General features: G+C 39.2%; 3 protein-coding genes across 3 annotated transcripts in view; all 3 read right to left on the reverse strand.

The window, feature by feature from the left end:
* The window catches only part of zzz3 (zinc finger, ZZ-type containing 3), a 31,037-nt gene extending 30,468 nt beyond the window's left edge, over window positions 1–569 (reverse strand). Inside the window, exon 1 of the mRNA XM_057334748.1 lies at window positions 354–569. The gene's annotated coding sequence lies outside the window, so the exon portion shown is untranslated. The remainder of the gene's footprint in view (window positions 1–353) is intronic.
* Window positions 570–1,174: 605 nt separating this feature from the next.
* The window catches only part of usp33 (ubiquitin specific peptidase 33), a 30,860-nt gene continuing 9,702 nt past the window's right edge, over window positions 1,175–22,332 (reverse strand). Inside the window, exons 10-24 of the mRNA XM_057333888.1 lie at window positions 20,600–21,002; window positions 17,594–17,731; window positions 16,561–16,673; window positions 12,464–12,636; window positions 12,223–12,293; window positions 12,017–12,050; window positions 11,878–11,923; window positions 5,447–5,627; window positions 4,780–4,906; window positions 4,328–4,497; window positions 3,463–3,544; window positions 3,274–3,382; window positions 2,912–3,014; window positions 2,675–2,743; window positions 1,175–2,325 (exon numbers count right to left, since the gene is read on the reverse strand). Coding sequence (XP_057189871.1) covers window positions 2,168–2,325; window positions 2,675–2,743; window positions 2,912–3,014; window positions 3,274–3,382; window positions 3,463–3,544; window positions 4,328–4,497; window positions 4,780–4,906; window positions 5,447–5,627; window positions 11,878–11,923; window positions 12,017–12,050; window positions 12,223–12,293; window positions 12,464–12,636; window positions 16,561–16,673; window positions 17,594–17,731; window positions 20,600–21,002 — 1,977 coding nt within the window. The 3' untranslated portion in view covers window positions 1,175–2,167. The remainder of the gene's footprint in view (window positions 2,326–2,674; window positions 2,744–2,911; window positions 3,015–3,273; window positions 3,383–3,462; window positions 3,545–4,327; window positions 4,498–4,779; window positions 4,907–5,446; window positions 5,628–11,877; window positions 11,924–12,016; window positions 12,051–12,222; window positions 12,294–12,463; window positions 12,637–16,560; window positions 16,674–17,593; window positions 17,732–20,599; window positions 21,003–22,332) is intronic.
* On the reverse strand, window positions 17,738–20,590 carry LOC130554328 (zinc finger BED domain-containing protein 4-like). The gene is made up of 2 exons (XM_057333889.1): window positions 18,691–20,590; window positions 17,738–18,604 (listed from the first exon to the last, which is right to left on the reverse strand). Exons 1-2 carry the CDS (start codon window positions 20,382–20,384, stop codon window positions 18,451–18,453), a joined length of 1,848 nt encoding a protein of 615 aa, XP_057189872.1. The 5' UTR covers window positions 20,385–20,590; the 3' UTR covers window positions 17,738–18,450.

Below are 22,332 nucleotides of genomic sequence, written 5' to 3' on the forward strand. Positions count from 1 at the left end.
TTGCAGCACTTCCACGCAATTATAGACCACTTGTTAACTAAAAAACGTGGGCTGTTTTCCATGGCACGTAAACAAAACCGGCACAAGCAGCGATCAGAGAACTTTAAAAAATGAAAGGGCCTAAATGTCGAAGCTAACATGCTAGCGTTTAACACTACAGAGGAGCGGGGGCAGCGTGCACATTCAACTGATCGCCGCAACAACTTTGCCCATCAAATCCGCTCGAACTGCTACATTTGGAGCGGTTTGTAAGTCAGACTCTGCTTCAACTCGGAGAAAAAAGTCAGGGAATTGGACTTGAGTGACATATAATTCAATGTAAAGGGTTTATGAAGCTACAGAATTACACTTACCTCACTTCCGCAAATCGTTTGCTGCACATTCGGCAGCCGCCATGTTTTTTCTCTCTCGGCACTGCTGTTGAATGTGATCCCACAATCCCGCTCACTGCGCTACTGTACAGGACAGCAGCCGCGGCCCACACGCTTGCTTTCATAATGACCGCCCGGCTCTCCAGAGCACTACTGTAAGCACTCATCTGACTGACCAGTTCAGCTTTATGTTATAAAGAACATTACTTGGATGAATAGTCTTATTGATTTTTTTCTATGAATGGAAACGATGGGCTTTCAAGGTCTCTTTATCCATTAAAGCCTGAAGTCAAAACAAAAACCAGTGCTGTACGACTAAGCTAAATCTTCAGTGCTGCTGTATTTTACTCTATGGGTGATTCTCAAGCAACCTGTCAATAACATGTAGCTACTGGCCATAGTTTGACTGTTACTCCAAGAATCAATTGTATTACGGTAACGAGAATTACCAATGATGCTAATGTAAATAAAACCAAAACCCACTGAAGTACATTGTCTGGGACAAAGACAAAAAAATATCATTTTTTGAAAATAGGATAATTAAATGCTAACGTCAATTTAAGAGGTAGAAATTCCTTACATGGGGTTATCAGTGATTTTCAGCACACAAAGAGTTAAAATGCATTAAATTTTATATGCACAATTTAGAATGTTTTAGACTGTAAATCGTATTATATTGTATTGTCATTGTGTTGAATGTCTGTACTAGAAGCTTCCAACACCAAAGAAAATTCCTTGTGTGTGCAAGCACACTTGGCAATAAAGCTCTTCGGATTCTGATTCTGATTCTGAAAAGCGGGTAAAAATGATGCCACATTGATTTCCACGGTATATGTTTTGGGTTTAATATTAGCCACTGAGTTACAGCTTGCATCTTTGTGGACAATATTGAAAACAACATCACATCCTTCTATACATTAAATAATGCCTTGACTGTACACATCTGATGCAGCATGATTTAATTGAGCCACTTTCTTCCTTCACAGAAAATTTTTAAACAAGACAGCCATTGATTTTCTCCAACGTGTGCCTTATTGTTGCATCTACATGCAATCGAGTAGCACAGCTATGAAACACAAAAACGAATCGATCTTCTTGCCAGCATAATGTCCCACATCATTCCTATTAGCGTGCATTTGCTCGAAAGGAGTTTGCCAAATCATTTTCTAACAAAGAAAATGTCTATGAATGCTGAAATAAACATACCCCTCTGGAATAAATAATATTTAGTGCAGGAAAGTGCGTTTCTTAAGCACTAGTACATTCAAATACACATAGAACATCAGAGCTGAAGCATGCACGCCTTTGAATCTACAGTACAGTGCAAAACAAAAAACTGTTCTTTCCTGAGACTACGTAGCATTTTGTATCCCTTCATACCTTTGTACAAAACATGGAGACTTGATCTACTAAGACGACATATTTAATTTCCTTAAAGGAGTTGTTACCCGGACAATATCTACAGAAAGATGCACTGGAATTCTTCACTTCTTCCAATCGACACATATATTGGACTATTTGGTTTTAGGGAAAGGAAAAAGGCAGTCACACATAAAAATCAAATGCATTAACGTGCCGTAACAATGTGCCTTAGGTCTAACTTCAGCCAATAGGATGTGGATATGCACAGTATATACAAAGCACAGAAGTATCTGCTATAAAGAACAGTCAAATGTGGAAGGTATGTGTGTACATGTGTATCGAGGTGAAGCTGCAAGGTCCTTTGCTCGAATGCTTAGAAACATAAGTGAAGTGCAAAATAACAGTTTCTCGGTCCCTTTGCAGTGCGGAAGCAACTACACGGAGCGCGTCTCCACTTGAATTTTCTCTTCTGCTTGATAGTTCTCCGTTTCCGGATGGCTGACGCTTGGCCGCACGGTCACCACCGGCCCTCCTCCGTGGATGGAATAAAGAAAGTTCCAGGTTTCTTCGGATATTTGGCCTGAATCGGCACCTGTTAAATCAATAAACCAGTGGAAGGGTTTTATGATAAGAAATTTATGATGGGAATTCGACAAACTAAACATGCTCCTCGAATATAACATCGATGCATTTACTTCTCGATTACATATTTTTATTGTGATTTCATCAGTGCACTTTATTGCAATAGATTGAAAAAAAAAGCCCTTGTATTTGTCATATACAGAACAATCTTTACAATCTACTCTGTGCCTCATTTATTTTACCATTAAATATTCTGTTTCACTCAAGAAATATGATCTTAGGTAAGTATAATGAGTTATAAATGCTGTTTTATGATGACATTACAGATGAAACATAAATTGTATGATGATAAACTTTACCTGGTTTTAATGTGATGTGTCCGTTTTTATTTACAGCGATCTTTGAGTTATCAATTTGCCCTGGTGGGTCTGAAAGACACAAGATCATCAGTCTTCAAAACACACCCAATACAATACCTCAACCAACAGTTATAAAGTAATACTTTGAGGACTAATTTACCAATATCTGCAAAACAATATATCCTAAAATTCCATTTCAAACTTTCAGAAACATTATCACCAAAGGAACTGACTTACCAATGTCCTTGCCTTTGACAAAGCCCTCCCATTCCCGAAACCACTGCATGCTGATACAGTATATCACTACAGGAGACTCCTCCTCCTGAAACGCCTTATTGAACTAGATGAAGGACAGAAGAGAGATAGAGAGGAAAAAGAACACATAAGATGATTTGAGAAACTCTGAGCTGATCATCACTTCATAAAACATTTCACTGCACCACTGCAGAAAAAAACAGAGAATCTCTGTTCTCGGTCTAAATGGTGCTGGGTGTGTATATGTGTATGTGCCTTATATAGGACATATAGCAGCCCAGACTGAAAAGACAGAAACGGTCTATACCGTTGTTCTTTACGATTTCCAGAATTGCAGCTCTTACCCGCACAAACATGTCCAGTTCGTTCTTACGTCGCTTTTCCAGCTTCTCGATCTCTGTCTGGCACGTGTGGCAGACGTACAAATGATTGACAGCTGGGCCACCTCCATACCTAATCAACAGCGAGTCAACAATGAGCATGTAATAACAACCAAAGATTTAAGAATCCATACTCAAGCATCAAACTCATACCTGCTATACAGATGATCCCATACGTTCTGCGGAAGCATCACAACGAGATCATCAATGGACGTTGCTTTGTTTGGTGGAATACCTGTCAAGAGGCACGTTGACTTTAGTTTAAAACAACACGCATCGTTTGAATTGAATTACACATTTTGAGCTTAATCATAATGAAGAGCTGCTTCAATCGTTGATCGTCTATCAGATCTTTTCCTTTAAATTCAGCACATATCAACCAGTTCAAACGTTTCAGGATCAAGGGAAGGAAAAGGTCTTTGAAATGCTTTCTGAAAAGATTCACTAAAAAAAGTTCTCCCTTCAAAGATAAATAAGTAACTTGAACATCAAATTTTTAGTTAAACGAGTCAAAGGATTGTTTTGCATATACTAAACAAAATTTGCCTAAACACGTTTCTAACAAAGACTATTTTGTTGACTGGACTTAGATTCTCAGGTTTTTGGCCAAAATGTACAAACAACTTACAAAAACAGTGTAGGTAAACTTGACTATGTTGTGACAACTAATGACTTAAACATATTTATTTTAAGTTGGGTGGACTTCAGTCTCTGTTTGTTAAATTAACTCAAAAACGTGCTTGTGATAGGTTGCCTTGTTATTTCAAGTTGATTCAACCATTTTTTTTACAGTGTATTCGCTGACCTCATTCTGCACTCTCACGTTTACTTTGTAGAATAAAAGACACAGGAAGAGAGAAAAACAAACATAATCAGAGAAAAGGATGTGGAGGCACCCTGCTTGACCTCTGATGCTGGTTTAATCCACAACTGTATCTGATCCGTCTGTGGCTTTCAAAATATGTTATATTGGTTACAGGGTTAAGTGACGACTAGGTCTTATGAGAGTGATCCTCACCTCCGTGCGCACACAGGAAGTCATGGTTGGTGATCGGTCCTGGCTCAGCGAAAGTTTTAAACTTGTTGAGCCACTGGCGTGAGATGTAAAACTGCAGGAGGCTGGGTTCCATCATGTTGAGCAGACCAGTCACCTTCCGCCTTTCCTTCTGTGCCTCATCATTACTCTTCCTGTTACACATACACAAATAACACCAGGGACATTCACCAACACACACACTTCAGCACAGAATTGAGATTCACAGTAAGACTCAAGGCCATTTGTCCTGCTCACCAGAACCTTGAGCTGCTATTTAAAAACATGCTTGATGTTTAACCACTAAACCAGGCTACAATGAAAATATGCTCAAGTCTCCACTGAATACAATATACATCCTTCAAGCTTGATTTGAAAAATGGCAAGAATAGCACAAAAATGCCAAACATCTGTGATGCATATGTGGATTTTCTTACTTGTAAAACAGCACATATGCCTCAGCGTTTTGAACACAGGACTCCGATACTTCAGTGACGCTCTGGTCGTCAAACTCGTACCACAGCTGGTTCAGTTCATTCCGGCAATATGCAATATAGTGACCACCTAAAAAAGTAAACCACAAGAAATAAAAAATTTGTGGTTGATCAACATGTTTTGTTCTCGCAGGGTGGCCAACAGCCAATGCAACAAACCTTATTCAGCTGAACTTTATTTTACAGTTTGTGAATTTACAGTGTACATATTCAACACTAGTACCAATACACTAGTAACTCCGTTTACAAAATAAGTTCAAGAACACAAAAGAAGATATTTTGAAAAATGTTGGTAACTGAACAACCCATTTACTTCCATTGTATGAACACAAAACCAATGCAAGTTAATGGGTACTGCCGTTTGGTTACAAATATTCTTCAAAATATCTTGTTTTGTGTTCTGCAGAAGAAAGGCATACAGGTCATGTCTACTGGTTAATTCACATCCAGCACACGGAGCTGTGGGATTGAAACATGCACGCAAAAATTCGAATCTGGCTCTTGACACATCCTAATCCTATTGTTCCCACTTCTATACATCATTTACTAAACCTCGCTTTACTGTTGCATCACTAAACAGCCATCCCCATCTATGCAAGTCCCGACTTACTGCTGGCAGTGCCATGGTGACAGATGACTGCGAGCAGGTCGTAGGTGGTGGTCTGGGCGGAGCTGTCCTTGGCTAGAAAGGGCTGCATTTCTAGGCCTTCCAAGGGGAAGGACACATGAGTGCTGATTTTAGTGGAGAACATGAGTTCATGTCTGAAGCGCTTGAGGTGAATGCACAAAATCTGTTGGGAAACAGCAGGGAGCATTTTAACACAGCACGAGATGGTTGGAATATTTCCAAAAATAACAACTGCAAGAGAGTATCAGGACAAAATAATTATTGGTAAATTTTCTGAAGGAAATGCGAGTGCTGCTTGCCTCATTCTTTTAAACCGGTTCTTGTCAGTGAACCTGTCAATCCGGTTCACCAAATCGTACTGAATCGTTCTAAACAGTTCGCGTCTCCACTAAGCACTTAATCACAAATTACTTTAATTACTCACTTAAATAAGTGGAGCAATCTGGCGAAAAGTATTTTTTTTGAATAACAAATAAATCTTATTGGATTATGCATGGATCAAATAGACCGTTTCATCAGACGCGTGCGCACCTGACCACCAGTTAACTTCCGGTTTGTGTTTGGCTAATAATGTGTCTAATAATATATCTATTTATATTTAATTTAATTTATGTTAATATTCTTTTTTATTATTATTTTACTTTAACGATTTGTTGAATTTTGTTGTATGTTCATTTTATTAAATAAACAATTTGTTGAATGGGTCCTGTAGTTCGGTTGCATTTAAAGAAACCATATGGTACATTGGCATCTAGTGGTTGAGCTTGGTATCGCAGTCTAAAGTCAAAATATTGGAGAGACAAGTTTAGCTAAGTAACCGTTCTCGGTTTCTTTTGCTTGTTATCAGAAATAATCTACAGGCACTATTGTTTGTGAACGTGTACCGGAAGTTCAATTGCGGTCACAAAAGTGCGCATGCCCAGTAACGTTTGTTTATGTTGTTAAAATGAAACTAGGGATGCACCGAAATGAAATTTCGTGAAAAGTTTCACAACGAGGAAGCTTCCGTCAAACACAACTTTGCGGCAACCCGTCAAAATAAAAGTCCTTTATTTGAGAACAAGTTATAACATTGTTTTTAATAATTAAAAATATATTTACTTACTTTAGTAAATTGAAGTAAATGTGCTAGTAAAATTATAAAAAAAATTGTACATATAATTAAAAAATAGTACTTGCTTAGAAAATAGTACTTAAATTTATGTAGACCTAAAACCAGAAAGGAAAAAAGAAATACGGTCTACCAGCCAAATAACCATAGTGATGTAAAGTAAATATGTTGAATTACATTATGATGTGCTCCTATGCACAGGCTAAGTGCCGTAAATGGTATGCTAAGGAACACACACACATTTTGTTATGTGGCATTTTCTGTTTGCTCAGAAGCATTTGTAAACTGCAGTTCTAAAGCTCAGCTGTAATAAAGAAACCGTTATATCTAAAATGTTTAACATCTTTTCACATCGTGTTTTTGCATCAAATTATAGAGCGATATCGATATCGACAGTATCGATATCAATAAAATCTTAACGATACCCATCCCTACCAAACACCGAACATGGCTTTTCGTATTTCTTCTATTTATTTAGCCAATTTTTTTCACTATTGCATAAACTGAATGGTCAAAATTAGTTTTTTATATTTTGTCTTAATTTTCAATATAATACAGTACAATATACCTTAAAATAAAATTGAGCAAAACAAGTATGTTAAAAATTGAGCCCTCTCCCTTCTTGAATGGCCTATATTAGGCCTATAACTGAGTGCTGAAAGAATGTACTGTAGGCTACTCTGTACACTTCATCAAAAAGTGTCATTCAACGTTATAATATAAAAATATGAATAAACTAAAACTGTTGGATTATTTTAGGCAACACTGCAAAATTATTTAAAGGGGTTGTGCAACGGTGTGTCATGCATTCTGACTTCTTTACAATGTTAAACGTGCTGTCTTCTCATGCTTAACATGGTCAACTTGTCAAAAAATGAGTTGGCTGTATTACGTAGTATTTCTGTGCTCGATACACTCCCTCAGCGATCGTACAGGTTTCGGAAAGTTTTTTTCGTAACAATTTTTCTTAGTCCCTTATTGGACAATTCTCCCGGAAAAGCACGCGGCAGCAAAGAGAGCAGGAGAAGGAGCATACGCAGACGTCACTTTCAGAGAGAGAGCATACGTTCGCGAAGTTCAGGTGTTTGTTTGTTCACTGCATTTGGGTGATGAATGTTATATAAATGGTGGATATAACGCTGGATTTGGAGATCGTTTGAAACTGATATATGGAGCCGTCCCAGCGCTAAAAGATGCCGGACATGAACTGCATGCGGTGAATGAAACTGATGTCTGTGTTTTGTTGTCAATTGGTGCTCACGTGCTTTAGTTCAGCCTACCCCTCTCCCTCTGCACGCGCCGTATGCTTTCGTAAATAATCGTACAGCTGTATCTATCTTTTATAAATGTGATCAAACTAAGTACTCTTCGAAGATACGAAGTATGCAATACTACTCTATAGGTACTCAAGATTAATATGAGATTGGCAGAAACTGTGTGTGTTAGGGCCGCTTTAAAGAAGAAAAAAAAGAAGAAAAAAAAACACCCATGCAAGCAATTCTGAATTTCTGACTGACAACCATTTCAGTTCACGTCTAACTGACGTCCCACAAAAGCTGACTGTTGCTGTTCTCTAAGGTGCACTCATTGCTGTGATGCACATACACAAGTTACCGACCGGTAAAGACGCTTTCATTCAGAAATTTACTCTGGCGCGACAAGTTCCGTGCTGTGTCTTTCTCTGACACTCCAAGAGTCCACACACTGCCGACACGTTTGCTGCATTAATAAAGCGCTCTCTCTATCTCTCTCCCTCTGCGCTGGTTGCTGCTTGATCATATCACATCACACCGAACATGCTTTTTTTGAATATTTTCGGTTGGCGAACATTTGGTGCATCCCTAGATGAAACCGTCTACAGTTTTTGTAAAACGCTGATGAAGATTAATTTATTCATTTTACACCTTTAAGACTAAAAATATTATAGTTTTATGTTTACTGACATTTATGATTACAGATTTATTTGAATGTACCGAATGTATTTTTATCCCAGCCGGCCGGGATGATAGACTTGATGCGCTACGTCATGGCGATTGATGTCATTACGTTAGGGCGTAAAAAAATCGGTGAACCGGTTCATTGAAACGAACTGTCTGAAAGATCCGGTTCGCAGGGAAGAAACAGACTTTCAATCACTAGAGAGCAACCTCTGTGATGTCATAAACAACAAATATCCCAGAACAAACCTAAAGCCACCACGCCGCGATTTTGGTACAGGATGCCCAAATGCTCTATTAAATAAATGGGAAATGCTCCTGATGAGCCATCGTTTTAACGTCCTTTCAACGCAAACCTTCAACAATAAAATGTGTTTTTAATTAAAGTCGTGATCAATTAAAGAGTGATTGAGTCATCTTCATTTTAGTAGCGAAACAGATCAGCACGCATCAATGACACTCATTTTGTAATGCATCTAAAAAACAGATACTACATACAGTACAATAAGTATGCAATTAAAACACTTTAATAATACAAATATCTGTGTCACGTCGTTGTCTCGGTAACAAACTACATTTTTGTGCACTACAATCTACTAACAGTTCATCCAGACGTCTTGTTTTTAAAAACTTCACCAGCCAAAAAAGTAAGCAACGCCACAGCAACCAATCCAAGTTTATAAAAAGATATCATTAATAGATATCATAACCTACAAAAATCGACTTGCTTCACTCTGATAACATTGTTTGTATTAAAGTAATACTGACATTACCTTCATGTCATAAAATTTGGGAGAAGGAGAGAAGTAGCATTGACAGAAAATAACTAAATATTTGATTAACGGTCGCTTAGGATGTTTCCTATCATGTCACTGCATTGAGAACAAAATAAAGATGGTGACCACTACTCACAATGAAACGCAGCACAACATTCTAGTCTGAATGAGGTAAATAAATAAAGAGGAAAAATGAATGAAAACAGACTTTGGCGATAAGTGGTGTGCAGTGGACTTAAAATGAGTAAAAATGAGCAGGAAGAAATGTAATTTTGTTAATGGACATCATTTTTATAACAAGTACATTTATTCTGGGACACAAAATTATTCTACAATCTGGCCTAATACTTTCCTTAAAGGGGAGGTGCCACAGTGTTTCGTGCATTCTGACTTCTTTACAATGTTAAACGTGCTGGCTTCTTATGCTTGACATGGTCAACTTGTCAAAAACGAGTTGGACGTAATACGTAGTATTTCTGTGCTCGGTACACTTCCCCAGCGTTCGTATAGGATTTGGAAAGTATTTTTTCGAACATGAAATTCCCTAACGTAACAACTTTTCTTAGTGCCTTATTGGACAATTCTCCTGGAAAAGCACACCCACGCGTGTCAACCAGGGAGAGCAGGAGCATGCGCACACGTCAACCAGCTGGAGCAAGAGAGAAAGAGCACTGCGTTCGCGAAGTTCAGCTGTGTTTGTTTGTTCACTGCATTTTGGTGAGGAACTTTATATAAACGATGGATATAACGCTAGATTTGGAGATTGTTTAAAACTGATAGATGGAGCAGTCCCAGCACTAAAAGATGCCGGTCATGAACCGCACACGGTAAGTGAAACTGAGTCATATGTCTGTGTTTTATTGACAGTAAGTGCATAAGTCACACAACACAAACTTATAGTGAATCAAGGTCAACAGTTTTGCAGGGATAATGCGATGATGTATTGTGTGCTCGTGCTGTAGTCCCGCCCCCCCCCTGCACGCGTTTAGGGCTCGCCTGTTTTCAGAAATAATCGTGCAGCTGTATCTGTCTTTTATACATGTCTTTGAAGATACAAAGTATGCAATACTACTCTATAGGTACTCAAGATTAATATGAGATTGGCAGAAACCGCTTTAAAAAAGGATAGGATTTAGCCAAACTGATCCATGGCTTTTCGTTTCTTTTGCCTAAACAGACACCAAAAGTTATCCTAATGCTGTTTGACACAAGACTGCCGAAAAAAGTAATGCCAAATTTAAGACAGTTTCAGCCAAGAATTTGTTGCTATCTGGGGTGCAGCTCTGTCATTTTTTTTCAGTTTCCAACAATTCATACATCATTAAGGTTTTAACAGAGCTTGCTATACATTATAAAACTGTGCTGTTTTATTAGAACACTTAAATCACCTAAAGAAACCTTTTTGAAATAAATTGTTTTGAAAGCACATTAGTGGGATTAAAATGATTTAATATGAATATTTTTTATTTATCACCATGAAACGTGTCTGAAGTATTTAGTTTGAAAAAACAATACACATACTTCAATAAGAGTGCAAAGAGTGTGGTAAACATATGCTTAATAACTGTTATCATTTTGAAAGGGTCCTTTTCTCAACTTAAAGGGGTCCCTGGTCCCAAAAAAGTTTGAGAACCCCTGGCTTACAGGACCCCTGAACAAAGAAAAAATGACACCAAAGTGTATTCTAAAGGTATGTCTACTTTGCACTTAAGAACTTCAGTTCAATGTTGTTTATATGTCGTGATTATGGATACATGCAAAAATAAAACACATCTGACATCGTTATTACGATTTTCTATAGCGGTGAAAAGATGTATTATTATCCTGAAAGACTTCATGAAAGCACAGCGGTTGCACATGATCCGGTAAAATGGCCTCATATTTTCTGGCCATTCTACAAACGTGCTGAGCAATCATCGGATCAAATGACTCCCATACCAAATGACATCCATGTCATTACAGATCTCTCATCATTTAACAGGCTCTCTCCAAACATAAATCCACTTGATGTAGAAAACACATGACTCACCAGACTCTATGGCCCATTACATTATTATCATTATTACCCAAGGGTCCATGGTTTTATGTGACTTACAGGCAGCCTTGCCACAAGGCTTCAGCATAAAGTGGTTTTATTACAGCAGTTTCAAGAATTCAATGGACACAATGGACAGACTTTGATAACACTGGGCCAAAGCTGTACACATTCATTTCTGGAGGAATTTTTGAGGATTTTGTGACTGAGTCACTTGCAATTTTGTTACTTACGGTCCTCAACCTTACCTATTAAAGTGCAAACTTCTAAATTGAAAACCAATGTGACTCGCATCTAGAGCTGTATTAATACTAGCAACTCAGTTAACTCAATGTCAAAAAGTCTTTGCGCTATTTTTCATTTTGTTCACCTCCTGTATGCTGCTTCAAGTTTCATTACTGAACTGTCTGAATACAAAATCTAGATTTAAATACAATTCAGAGCATGATTCAAAGTACCCTGATCAAACACACAAGTTCTTTAAGATTAAGAAAGTTGCCTAAAAACATTATAGCTGGCTGTCTAAGAGCACTAGAATAAATAATCGCTCTTACCTCTGGCAAACTCTGAACTTTGCAGAATTTGACACCATTCCGTAACCTGAAACAATAAGAAGAATCAAAGTTTAAATGTTAGTTTCTATAACCGTCACCTAGGAGCACATTTTTAGATCTAAAACAAGGTCATACTCACTTCTTGCATTTTTCACAGCTGTACATGTTGTCTCCTGAAAAAACAAACACATGGTAAGAACTGCGCCACTGATGGGCTAAATATTGTGTTATATGAAGTGAAAGATTTCCATGTCGAACACTTTGTTATGTATTATGTACAAAGCGATCTCAAAACTGCATTTCATTAGCAACTAGTTAAGTTTGCTGGTTCATTTCTGTACAAACCTTTAAGCTCGTCTCTTGCAAAAAAGGCAGCCAGACAATCCTGCAGTGTGACCACAGGCCCCCAGAACCAGCTACAAAAATATAAATAAATAAATAAAAAAACAGTCATTCGCCCACAAGAAACATGCAGCCCTTCTGGTAGCTATTTTTAAGGCAAAACTTCTTGGTCTACAATGTTGACCAGGTTGAGTTTACAAATGTCCAAATGCTATTGTGTATAGAAAAACTGCATGCGCAATACCTCTTGATATATTCCATGACAAATGCGATCCATCCTTGAGGGGCGTAGGCTTCTCCACAGGAACCAGCCTTTACCAGAGCCGTCTGGTGGGAGGAAGAGTGCAGCTTGGCAAGGTCCTCTTTCCCCGGGATGGGCAGAGAGATGTCCTGGAAGTTCTCCAAAGTAACTGAAACCTGACACAGGAAGGACAGGTAACAATACAGACATGCCTTATTTAAAATCTAACTGCACCATTGGTCAGGAACAATAACAAAACCACAGAAACAACTATGCTCTTAATAGAATGACAATGCGGTGACTACACCCTCATGTTTGAACACAAGATGATTGTTCTTATTACTGATAGTTAAAATAAAAATTTGACCTTGGTGTTGCTACTGCCCGATTCTACATGAGCCACAGAAACATCATATATTGGTTTTTCACAAGTATTCAGTCTTCAAAAACTAAATACTACTTGCTATTATCCTCTGACTAAGGAATCCAACACTACTGGTTCTTCATATCAGAAGCTGCATTTACATGGACCAAAGTAATCCAATTAAAAGTCCAATCCGAATGAAAATGCTCCACAGGGCTCTAGACTAACTTTTTGCACTGGTTGCACTGGTGCGCCTAGGGCTGTGCCGATAAACGATATCATATCGAATCGCAATAGAATGTATTTCAAAAACGATGATAAGCTATTGGCATTTTGACTCGATATGGATTAATCTTACAGTCTAACAGAACGCAGAAATAAACGCAACAACAGTCAGTCAGCGTGTAGCTTTTATCATGCACGCGTCAATGTACAAGGTCCATTTCATACTGCACTTGGCAAAGAAAACTCGACATGACGAGGAAAACATTACTGGAAGCAGAAACAAAGGTGAAACTAACCTCGAGTTGTCATCACGCGGTTTATCAAGTGTCTTATTTTTTGTCTTATTTTTTTCCCCGCAATCGCCGGTTAAACAAAACAAACTTGAGGCGCAATTGCAAGCGAGTTACTTCGAAACTCAAGCACAAACGTTTTTATATCCATCGTTAACATATCTGCTAACTTGAGCTGGTGCTTATGAAACAAACCAGCGCTGCCCTGTACAGATCAGAGATGTAATGAAGTGAGTTTGTGTGCACATTAAAGTATTGAACCTTGTATGTAAGATGCTTGCATGATTAAAGAAATGTACTACAGTTTATGTGAGATGTCTTTTTGAAAGACTAAGGTTCACAGAATGCATTGAATGAATCCCACTACTCAAGCAAGACATTATTGCAGCATTATGTATGTGCGCAGGTGCTGAGGTGCAATTTTCGACCGCATCGCATTTAACACCGCAGTTTTACCAGTTCACTTTTTTTTTAAATCGCTGTCCATATAGGCAAAATTGACTTGTATATGATTAACTAACAATCTGGTCAACATAAAGTTCTTTATTTGAAGTACAATTCTACAAGAAAGGTAACTTATTGAAAAAGTGTTGGTGCTTAAAGCGCTTCACTGAACTGAAATTTAAACTTAAAACATCTCAAGATAAATGGACCAGGGCTTGACATAACCTGGGAGGTTGATGGCTCCGTGTCAGAGCATTGCTTATGATTTTCGGACAGATCAGGCCTTAACTTAACATTATTCACGAAAAAGTTGTCAATCGTTCTTTTCATCTTCTGTCATCATCCGCGGCTACATCCACTCTGTTTAACTGACGGGCCTATAGGCTCCTCCCCTCTCTGTCTGACTGCAGCACACGCATTTTCACACGTACACACCAGAGGTTGCGCTAGACTTTTTTATTGTCCGTTATTTTGACTGACAGGCTCGTAAAAAATCCGTCATAATCTATTATTGCCCGTCACTATGGTGCAAGGTGGCTTTACGTGGTAATTAGTATGTTCGTGACGTCATCACGCTGTACTTGCGTCTCGGAACTTGTTGTATTTTAATACAACTGAATGCCCAATAAAGCCGTTGTTGTTTATATTTATCTATATATTTAATGTTTTAATGTTTATGTACATTCGTGTGTGTGATTCGATCTGGGAAAACCCAACACATGGTGAAAATTTATATATTACAGTTTTTGATACCATATTCAAGCCCTTTCCAAATCAGTTTTTATTTTGCTCATACCTTGTGTATGTAACAAAAGTTATGGCTGAGGTTGGCTGAAGCGCTATGATTTTCAGGAACGGAATTTGGAGGAAAACGGGTTTAAAGTTAAGTGATGAAAATAAAAGCACCACAGTCCAGTATCACAAGTAAAAGTCACTTTAGAGTAGTAAAAGACTTACTCTAATAACAATTTAATAAAAAAACATTTCCCAGTGTTGAAGTCTATAAAAATACTGTACAAAACCGTTTGAATAAAACGAAAGTAAGGAAAATGGTGCAGGGCACACTTAAAGAACGAGAGCTCTGCCATTATCATTCACTACACAAGGAAACTAGCAAAGCAAACATTACGGACAACAACTAATAAGCAGTGAAGCAAGTTTTACGTTGTTTATCGTGTGCATAGTGTCTGGACTTTTGATCATCCCTTGTATGTTTTGCGATCGGATAACTCCTGGTGCTGCAGACGAGGAGCTCTGTCATCTCACGAAAACATTGTATAAAAATCTTTGCATGCCGTAGTTTACACAGGACTGGCGGGAAATGTGCATTGATACTCCTTCATTCTTCATGTTATGTGGTTTACTTTGATAGGTGAACTGTCTTTCCCGCGTCCCAGCGCGACATCCGACTGGTTTTCTCAGATCGCATCACAGTCTAGTCTGTAACAATGACGGGTGAAAACACGCACGTCCCTTTGCGAGCATATCACGCTCTAATGAAGGGAAACGGGGAGTTACAAATTGCCCTCATTGTAATCCGTCAAAATGACGGACGAACGGCCTTCAGATTTTTCCGTCACTGGTAAACAAAATCTGTCAATGACAGAGAATTTTCGTTTAACGCGACCTCTGGTACACACACGTACAGGAAAATCTGGACCACGGCCAATCAGAGGGGGGTCCGCCCTTCACTATCTCTGATTGGTTTAGACCACGATATGAGCCTAATGTGTGTCTGTTGTTGAATCACAGGGAGACTTTCAGAGCCGCGGAGACTTTTTTCTCCCTCGAACGGCTGGTCGCACCGGTGCGACCTCAGATTTTTCTTAGTCGCACCATTGAGAAATAAGGTCGCACTCTAGAGCCCTGCTCCATATAAACGCATCAATCAGATTAACAAATGCCCCAACCGATTGAAATTTCAGTCAGATTGTAAGGGGTGGTTTATGCCATTTGTAATCCGCTTGATAGGACATGTAAACACTTGATCAGACTGAAAACCGAAGTAGAAAGTTTTGCGCATGTGCAAAGACGTCGCTGGGTTGTACAGACGTAAAGGCGTATGATACACGGAACGAGCAGCTGTCGCTAAAGAAACCAAAAGCGATAAATCTGTCAAAGCGGTACAAATTTTCATATGCTTGTCATCTCTAAATGAACATATTAATGTTTTTACGCATTTAAAATGTCAACTGTTTCCCTGGAGTGAGTTTTTAACAGCAATTTCTCCATTTCTTTTTAAAACATGATACATTTGCAGATGTACAAACATAGGCTAATAAAATATCTAATCATAAAATTTCATTTGTATTCGTAATACCGAACATGTATTATATTTATAGTTTACTTATGTGCTTTGGAAGGATTTACTGGTTTTACCATGGTAAATCGGTGTAAAACGACCTCGTTTCATTGATATGTAGACATTATTTTACGTTTATGAACTGTACATTATTATGCTGGTGTCTGTGACATAACATAAACAAATCTGTGCTTCTAACATTGTTTTTTTTCATGCTGTTTTCTTAATAAAATATACACAACATGTGCTTTAAAATTTAGGTGAACACTTGTGCAGTGTACGCATGTCAGCACATTAAATCGGCTTTGAAGCTTGTCATGTAAAGACGCACATCAATCAGATCACCTTTCATGTAAACACTACATTCATATTGCACAATCTGAACTAATTTAATCCGATGTGTCCATGTAAACGTAGCTAGAGTCAATGGAGCACGGGTGACTGGGTTCAGGTGAAGAACATGGAGGTCACTCACCCTGTCACAGGTCAGGCACTGAACAGAGCTGATAATAGTGCCATCAAACACCTCAGAGATGATACTGCGATATTTCCTCTGCCGTTTACTCTTTGGAGGGGTGAATGAGTGCACTGATAACATGACACACAACAACTTGTGTGAACTTACTTTCAGTTTAAAACACAAAAGATTACAAGACAATTGCCCGGTTTCACAGACAAGGCTTAAGACTAGTTTCAGACTTAAATGAAAGTTTGAGCTGTCTTAATTGAAAATAAATTGCCCAAAAATATCTTAAAACATGTCATTGCCATTGTTTTGTTTCAAGATGCACACCAGTAATGTTTTTATCGAAGGCATTTTATTAAAACGACTTAAAGGGAACCTCCGCCCAAAAATGAAAATTCTGTCATTAATTACTCGCCCTCAAGCAGATTAACATGCATATTAAGTTTTGGAAGCTTTCTGACTCCTCCATGGATGGCAACGCAACGAAACTTAAAAGTGCGCGTTCCTGAGAGCCAAACAACGCATCCGTGTGGCGATGACAGCATCCAGCGTCGGTCGATGCTGCCACCGGATGCACGTATGAGTCATGTGGCTCTCGGGGACGTGTGCTGGAAACTAACACTCAAATCAGGAAGTTTTTGAATATAATCGTTACTTTTGTTTGTTTGCTCACAAAAAGTATCCTCGTCACATTATATTAATTAACACTGAACCACCGGAGTCGCGTGGAGTATTTTACAATGTCTTTACGCACTTTCAGCGCTTTGAAGTTTGGATGCGTTACCATCCACGGAGGAGTCAGAAAGCTTCCAAAACTACCTTAATTTGCATTCTGGGGAAAAAAGGAGGTCCTAGGGATGTTAAACTACATGAGGGCGAGTAATTAATGGCAGAATTTTCATTTTTCCTAAAGCTTAATTTAACTAAAGCATAGTCCTAGCTTAAACTAAGCCTTAAACTAGGAAACCGGGCCAATATTACATATCTTAATTCCCGCATTAATCTATGTACAGAAAGAAGATTTTGACAATGATTCTTGTACTTTTTTTGTGAGCAGAGCTCAAGTTCGGCCACATGGAGGACTTCGGGGGGCTGTTGGACAGTCTAGATGAGATCCCTTCATTTGCAGCAGGACTCTGAGATCTGGTGCTACTGCTGACCTGGATATCAGGGTTTGAGTCTAAACACAGAAAACACAGACATCACTAGTTCTGTTCTACAGCCCTAGACAGGCAACATCCTAACCAAACATCACATTCACATATGACATCATTGAGCAATGCATTCTGGGATTGCCTTGTCCACCAAAGACACATGTAGTTTTGCTTTTAATCTGGGCTGAAACAAGTGATCTCAGAAGAAAGTGGTGTACAATTAGGGATGCACCGAAATGAAAATTCTTGGCCGAAGCCGAAGCCGAACTTGATGTGAAACACTTGGCCGAAGGCCGAATAATACCGAACACCGAACATGTATTTTTGTGTTGCAATTTTGCTATTTATTTAGCCCATTTTATCACATTACATTTATATAAATAATCAGAATATGCTTTTTACTATTTTGTATTGCTTTTCAATAAAATATATATAATAATAACAAAACTATTAAATTTAAAATATTTATTTAACACTGAACATTATACATATCAGCAGACAATCAGAAAACTTAAGCACAATATAACTTACAAATAAATTAGGAAAATAAAATATTTGGTCATCTTTTAATGGCCCTTTTTGAAAAGCCATGGGCCTATAACTGTCTGCTTAAAGACTGTAACTGTATATTTATTTACTGTAAAAAACTTGCATTAAGTACTGCATTGAAAAAAGTACAACAAAGTGGATGAACCCACAACAAATAAAAGATAATTCATGAATAGGCTATATAAGCCTGCTTAGCCTATTTTTTAAGGAAAAGTGGCAGGTTCTTTTTGATGAAAAGGAGTTTCTCTGCTTTTTCACACGAAAGTCGGTTCCTCTTTTCATCAATTATATGAGATGCAGCGCTAAACAGTCTCTCACTGTCAGTACTTGTAGATGGAGCAGACAAGTACCTAGGATCAGAATAGTTACATTTTTAAATATTTATGTTTCGAGACATTGATAAATAATATAATTTAATATTTAATCCCCTTCTTACCTGCGTGCCATCTGTGCCAGGTCGGGAAAGCGGCTTTGATTGTTCCTCCAATATTCTAGAGGGTTATTGCTCCTGGGGATGGGGACATCTGAGAGATAACAATCTAACTGCTGCGCGGTTGAGCTGGTCCTCTGTAGTACATTCGGGATATTTTCTTGGAGGATCTCTTCAAACATGTCGGACAGCGATGATGTGTGCGGCTCATCTGTAGTACGGGCCCGTTTTCTGTCCGTGTTGTTTCCCGCTTCTCCTGCGCTGTGCGTCCCCTGACCGTCTACGTCACCGAGCGGCTCCAGCTCTGCTTGTATCATTTCTCGTGTGCGCTGCTTTTTTCCCACATCAAAATAGTTATCTTTATAACGAGGATCAAGCACAGTTGCAATGCAGTACAGGGGTTCGGACTCCACCTGACTAAATCGTGTGGAGACAGCCTCTAACAGTGCACTTTTAGTTGTTTTCACTCCGTGGTCCGTTTCAGCCTCTTTGTTTAGAAGACGCTTCAGTGCTGCCAGTAAGGGGATAACATCTGCCACAGATGAATCAGATGAGCTTATCTCCTTTGTTATCTGCTCAAATGGGGCCAGAAGAGAGAGCACGTTCTCTATTAACACCCAATGGTATGCTGTGAAAGTCGCAGGCAGTTCATGATCTGCTAGGTATGCAGCCAGGACTCGCTTTTGCGCAAAAAGGCTCTCCAGCATATAATATGTACTGTTCCACCTAGTGCTTACATCTTGTTGGAGACGTTTTGGTGGCATTCCGAACTGCTCTTGGACAGATTGTAGGTGCGTGTAAGCAAGCGGAGAATGCTTAAAGTGACCAATCATTTTTCTGCCAATCGCTATCACATCCGCTATACTGCGCTGACTCAACAATCCATCGTGAACTGCTAGTTGAATTGTGTGTGCCGTGCAGCGTATCCCTTTCAGACCGCTTTCCTCCATGGCTTTGGTCACATTTCTTGCGTTGTCACTGACTACCGCATGCACTTTAGATCGGTCTATATGCCAAGTGTCAAACATCTTGCTGAATGCATTAGAGATAACTGCAGCTGTATGGGACCCCCTGAACTCTTGTGAGTGAAGCACAACCTTTCGTAGCTTAAAATCTTTGTCAATCCACTGTGCGGTTAAACTCAGCATGCTGGTGGGGCTTACATCCGAGCTCCATATATCAGTTGTGAAACTGAGTGCTGTAATATCTGTAGCCAAGAGCTCGTGTACCTGAGTTGAAACGACGTTATACATCTCAGGTAAGCACACGTCTGAGAAATACCGTCTGCTAGGCATGGTGTAACGGGGCTCAATAAAATCAATGAGCCTGCCAAATCCAACATCCTCTACTATGGAGAATGGCTGATCATCCAATGCGATAAATTCCATTATCTTTTTAGTAATTCCTTTAGCTTTGGCACTATCGCTGGCAAACCTCTTGGTCTTTTCTAAAAAATCAACTACAGATGGAGTGGGTGTGGGGGAAAGAACTTTCCTTTTCGCTGCTGATGCCGCTGCCGCGTCTTTCTCATACTCTGCATGCTGATCGGGGTGTCTTGATTTTAAATGTTGAATCAAACTTGAAGTGCTGTAGGTTTTTGCAGATGTACCCCCTCTAGACAATTCTGCAGGACAGTGACTACACACAGCAAATTTTGCGTCTTTTTCAGACACTTTAAAGTGTTTCCACACTGCCGACATGTTTACTGCTTTACTGTTTACTGCTTGCGTGCCTCACTATACGCTCACGCAACTCTAACGTTACGTTCGCTGCGTCAATGTTCGGTAAAAATTATTCGGCCATTTCACAAATTCGGCCGAACACCGAACATGCCTTTTTTGCTATTTTCGGCCGAATATATTCGGTGGCCGAACATTCGGTGCATCCCTATGTACAATAAAACCAAAATGTTCACCTGTAGTTCGGCCCTGAACTTTAATGGCTCCTTGGCTGCTGATTATTGGCCTCGCCTCACTGGCCGTGTCCACGTCTTTATCCAGGTCGGCATGGGAACCGGCACGATAAAGGTTGTTGATGATGTTCTTTTCTTTCTGCCAATCTTTGTTGTTCTGGTTTTGCTCTGAGATCAGCATCTCTGCTTCGTTGATGTCTTCTGGGACTCTGGGGCCTTCGCTATCAGCCCGATCGCTGCTGCCGCACGACTCGCAAGACTGAAAGTCGTCCGACTGGCTGTGGTTATCCTCTTCGGGACTGTCGTCCATGGCCACAGGCTGGTTTGGGTCCTCGGGTTCAGGAATGGGCTCTTTTAGCTCCTCGTGGAGTTGGTCCATCAGACAGCGCAGAAACTCTTGAGAGTCCTAGTGACAGATATTTACAGAAGTTAGGAAAAAAAATAGGACCTTTAGGAAAACCAGTAGCTTCAAGCCAATTGTCAAAGGTCTGCATGTTCACTAGCACAAATCCACACATACAAAACATTTTTTAACATTGTTGAAAGAATGCCACAAGTACGGAGCCTGACTCGGATTAGCATGTAACCCACGGGACCCCCATTGCCCAAGAAACAGCTGAAGCTTATGAGAGTATTACTAATTACTGGCTCATCTACACTGTGACATGGCCAACTGGCTTTATAACATCCTGCTACGAAGAATCCTAGCAAGCAAACCAGTTCCTAGAAATGAGATGCGGCACATTAGACCACAAAGCCATGTATTTTCTGCAGTTATGTAAATGCAGTACAACAATGAAGGTTTCCTGGCTGGATTTATATTACGGTTCCAAATAATGGCAATTTCACTCCATACATTGCAAAGGGAAAAGCATTAACACAGGCACAATTAGATTAATGCTTCCCGCTGTCTCTGAACAGCCTGTGATAGCCCATTCATGCCAATACTAATGTTACAGACAGCCTTCATCTCCAGCCAGGCATGACAATGGATACAAAGAGCACATGAGGTGACGCACTAAATCAAATAGCGCTTGCTTTAAAGAGTACATTCCTCGAGATCATAAAAAATACATTTCATGAAGTGTTTAATTTTGCCGTGTTTGAATGTAAGCAATTGTGCCAAGTTGTAAATCCGAAGGTGAACGAATAACAAAGTTATTAGCTTATAAAAAAGGTAATCGACTCTGAATCACGCAAACAAGCCATTTCCTGTCCGAATCTTTAACCACAATGTACCTACGTCACTAGAAAAATCCCCGCCTACTGACTGCGAAAACTTAACTCTCTCCTCCCCAAACACTGTACTAGCTCGTTCGTGACGTGTGCATCATGTCTAAGAGAAGCTGTGTTCTATGTAGTGAAACTAAGTCAGTCTTATTTTCACTACCAAAGGAAGAACTTCTGAGGAAAAAATGGTTACTATTTATTTTTCAAACGACACCAAAGGAGTATAAACCGAACGTTTTACTTTGCGCGCGTCATTTTACCGAAGATTGCTTCATCAATCTTGGCGCCTTTACTGCAGGATACATTAAACGTCTTTCCTTAAAAGATGTTGCAATACCAACTTTATTTGGACCTGTAAGCTCCACCGAATCACAACCTGTAAGTGTGACTCTTTATTTTTGTCTTTACTTAAAATTAAATTTGTGTGACGTTATCTCATGTCTGTGTTTAGCTAACGTTACCGTTATTTTTGGGGTTGTTACTGTTTGTTTACCTAACGTTAGCTA

The sequence above is a fragment of the Triplophysa rosa genome, linkage group LG5, assembly GCF_024868665.1.
Source record: "Triplophysa rosa linkage group LG5, Trosa_1v2, whole genome shotgun sequence".
Taxonomy (NCBI): domain Eukaryota; kingdom Metazoa; phylum Chordata; class Actinopteri; order Cypriniformes; family Nemacheilidae; genus Triplophysa; species Triplophysa rosa.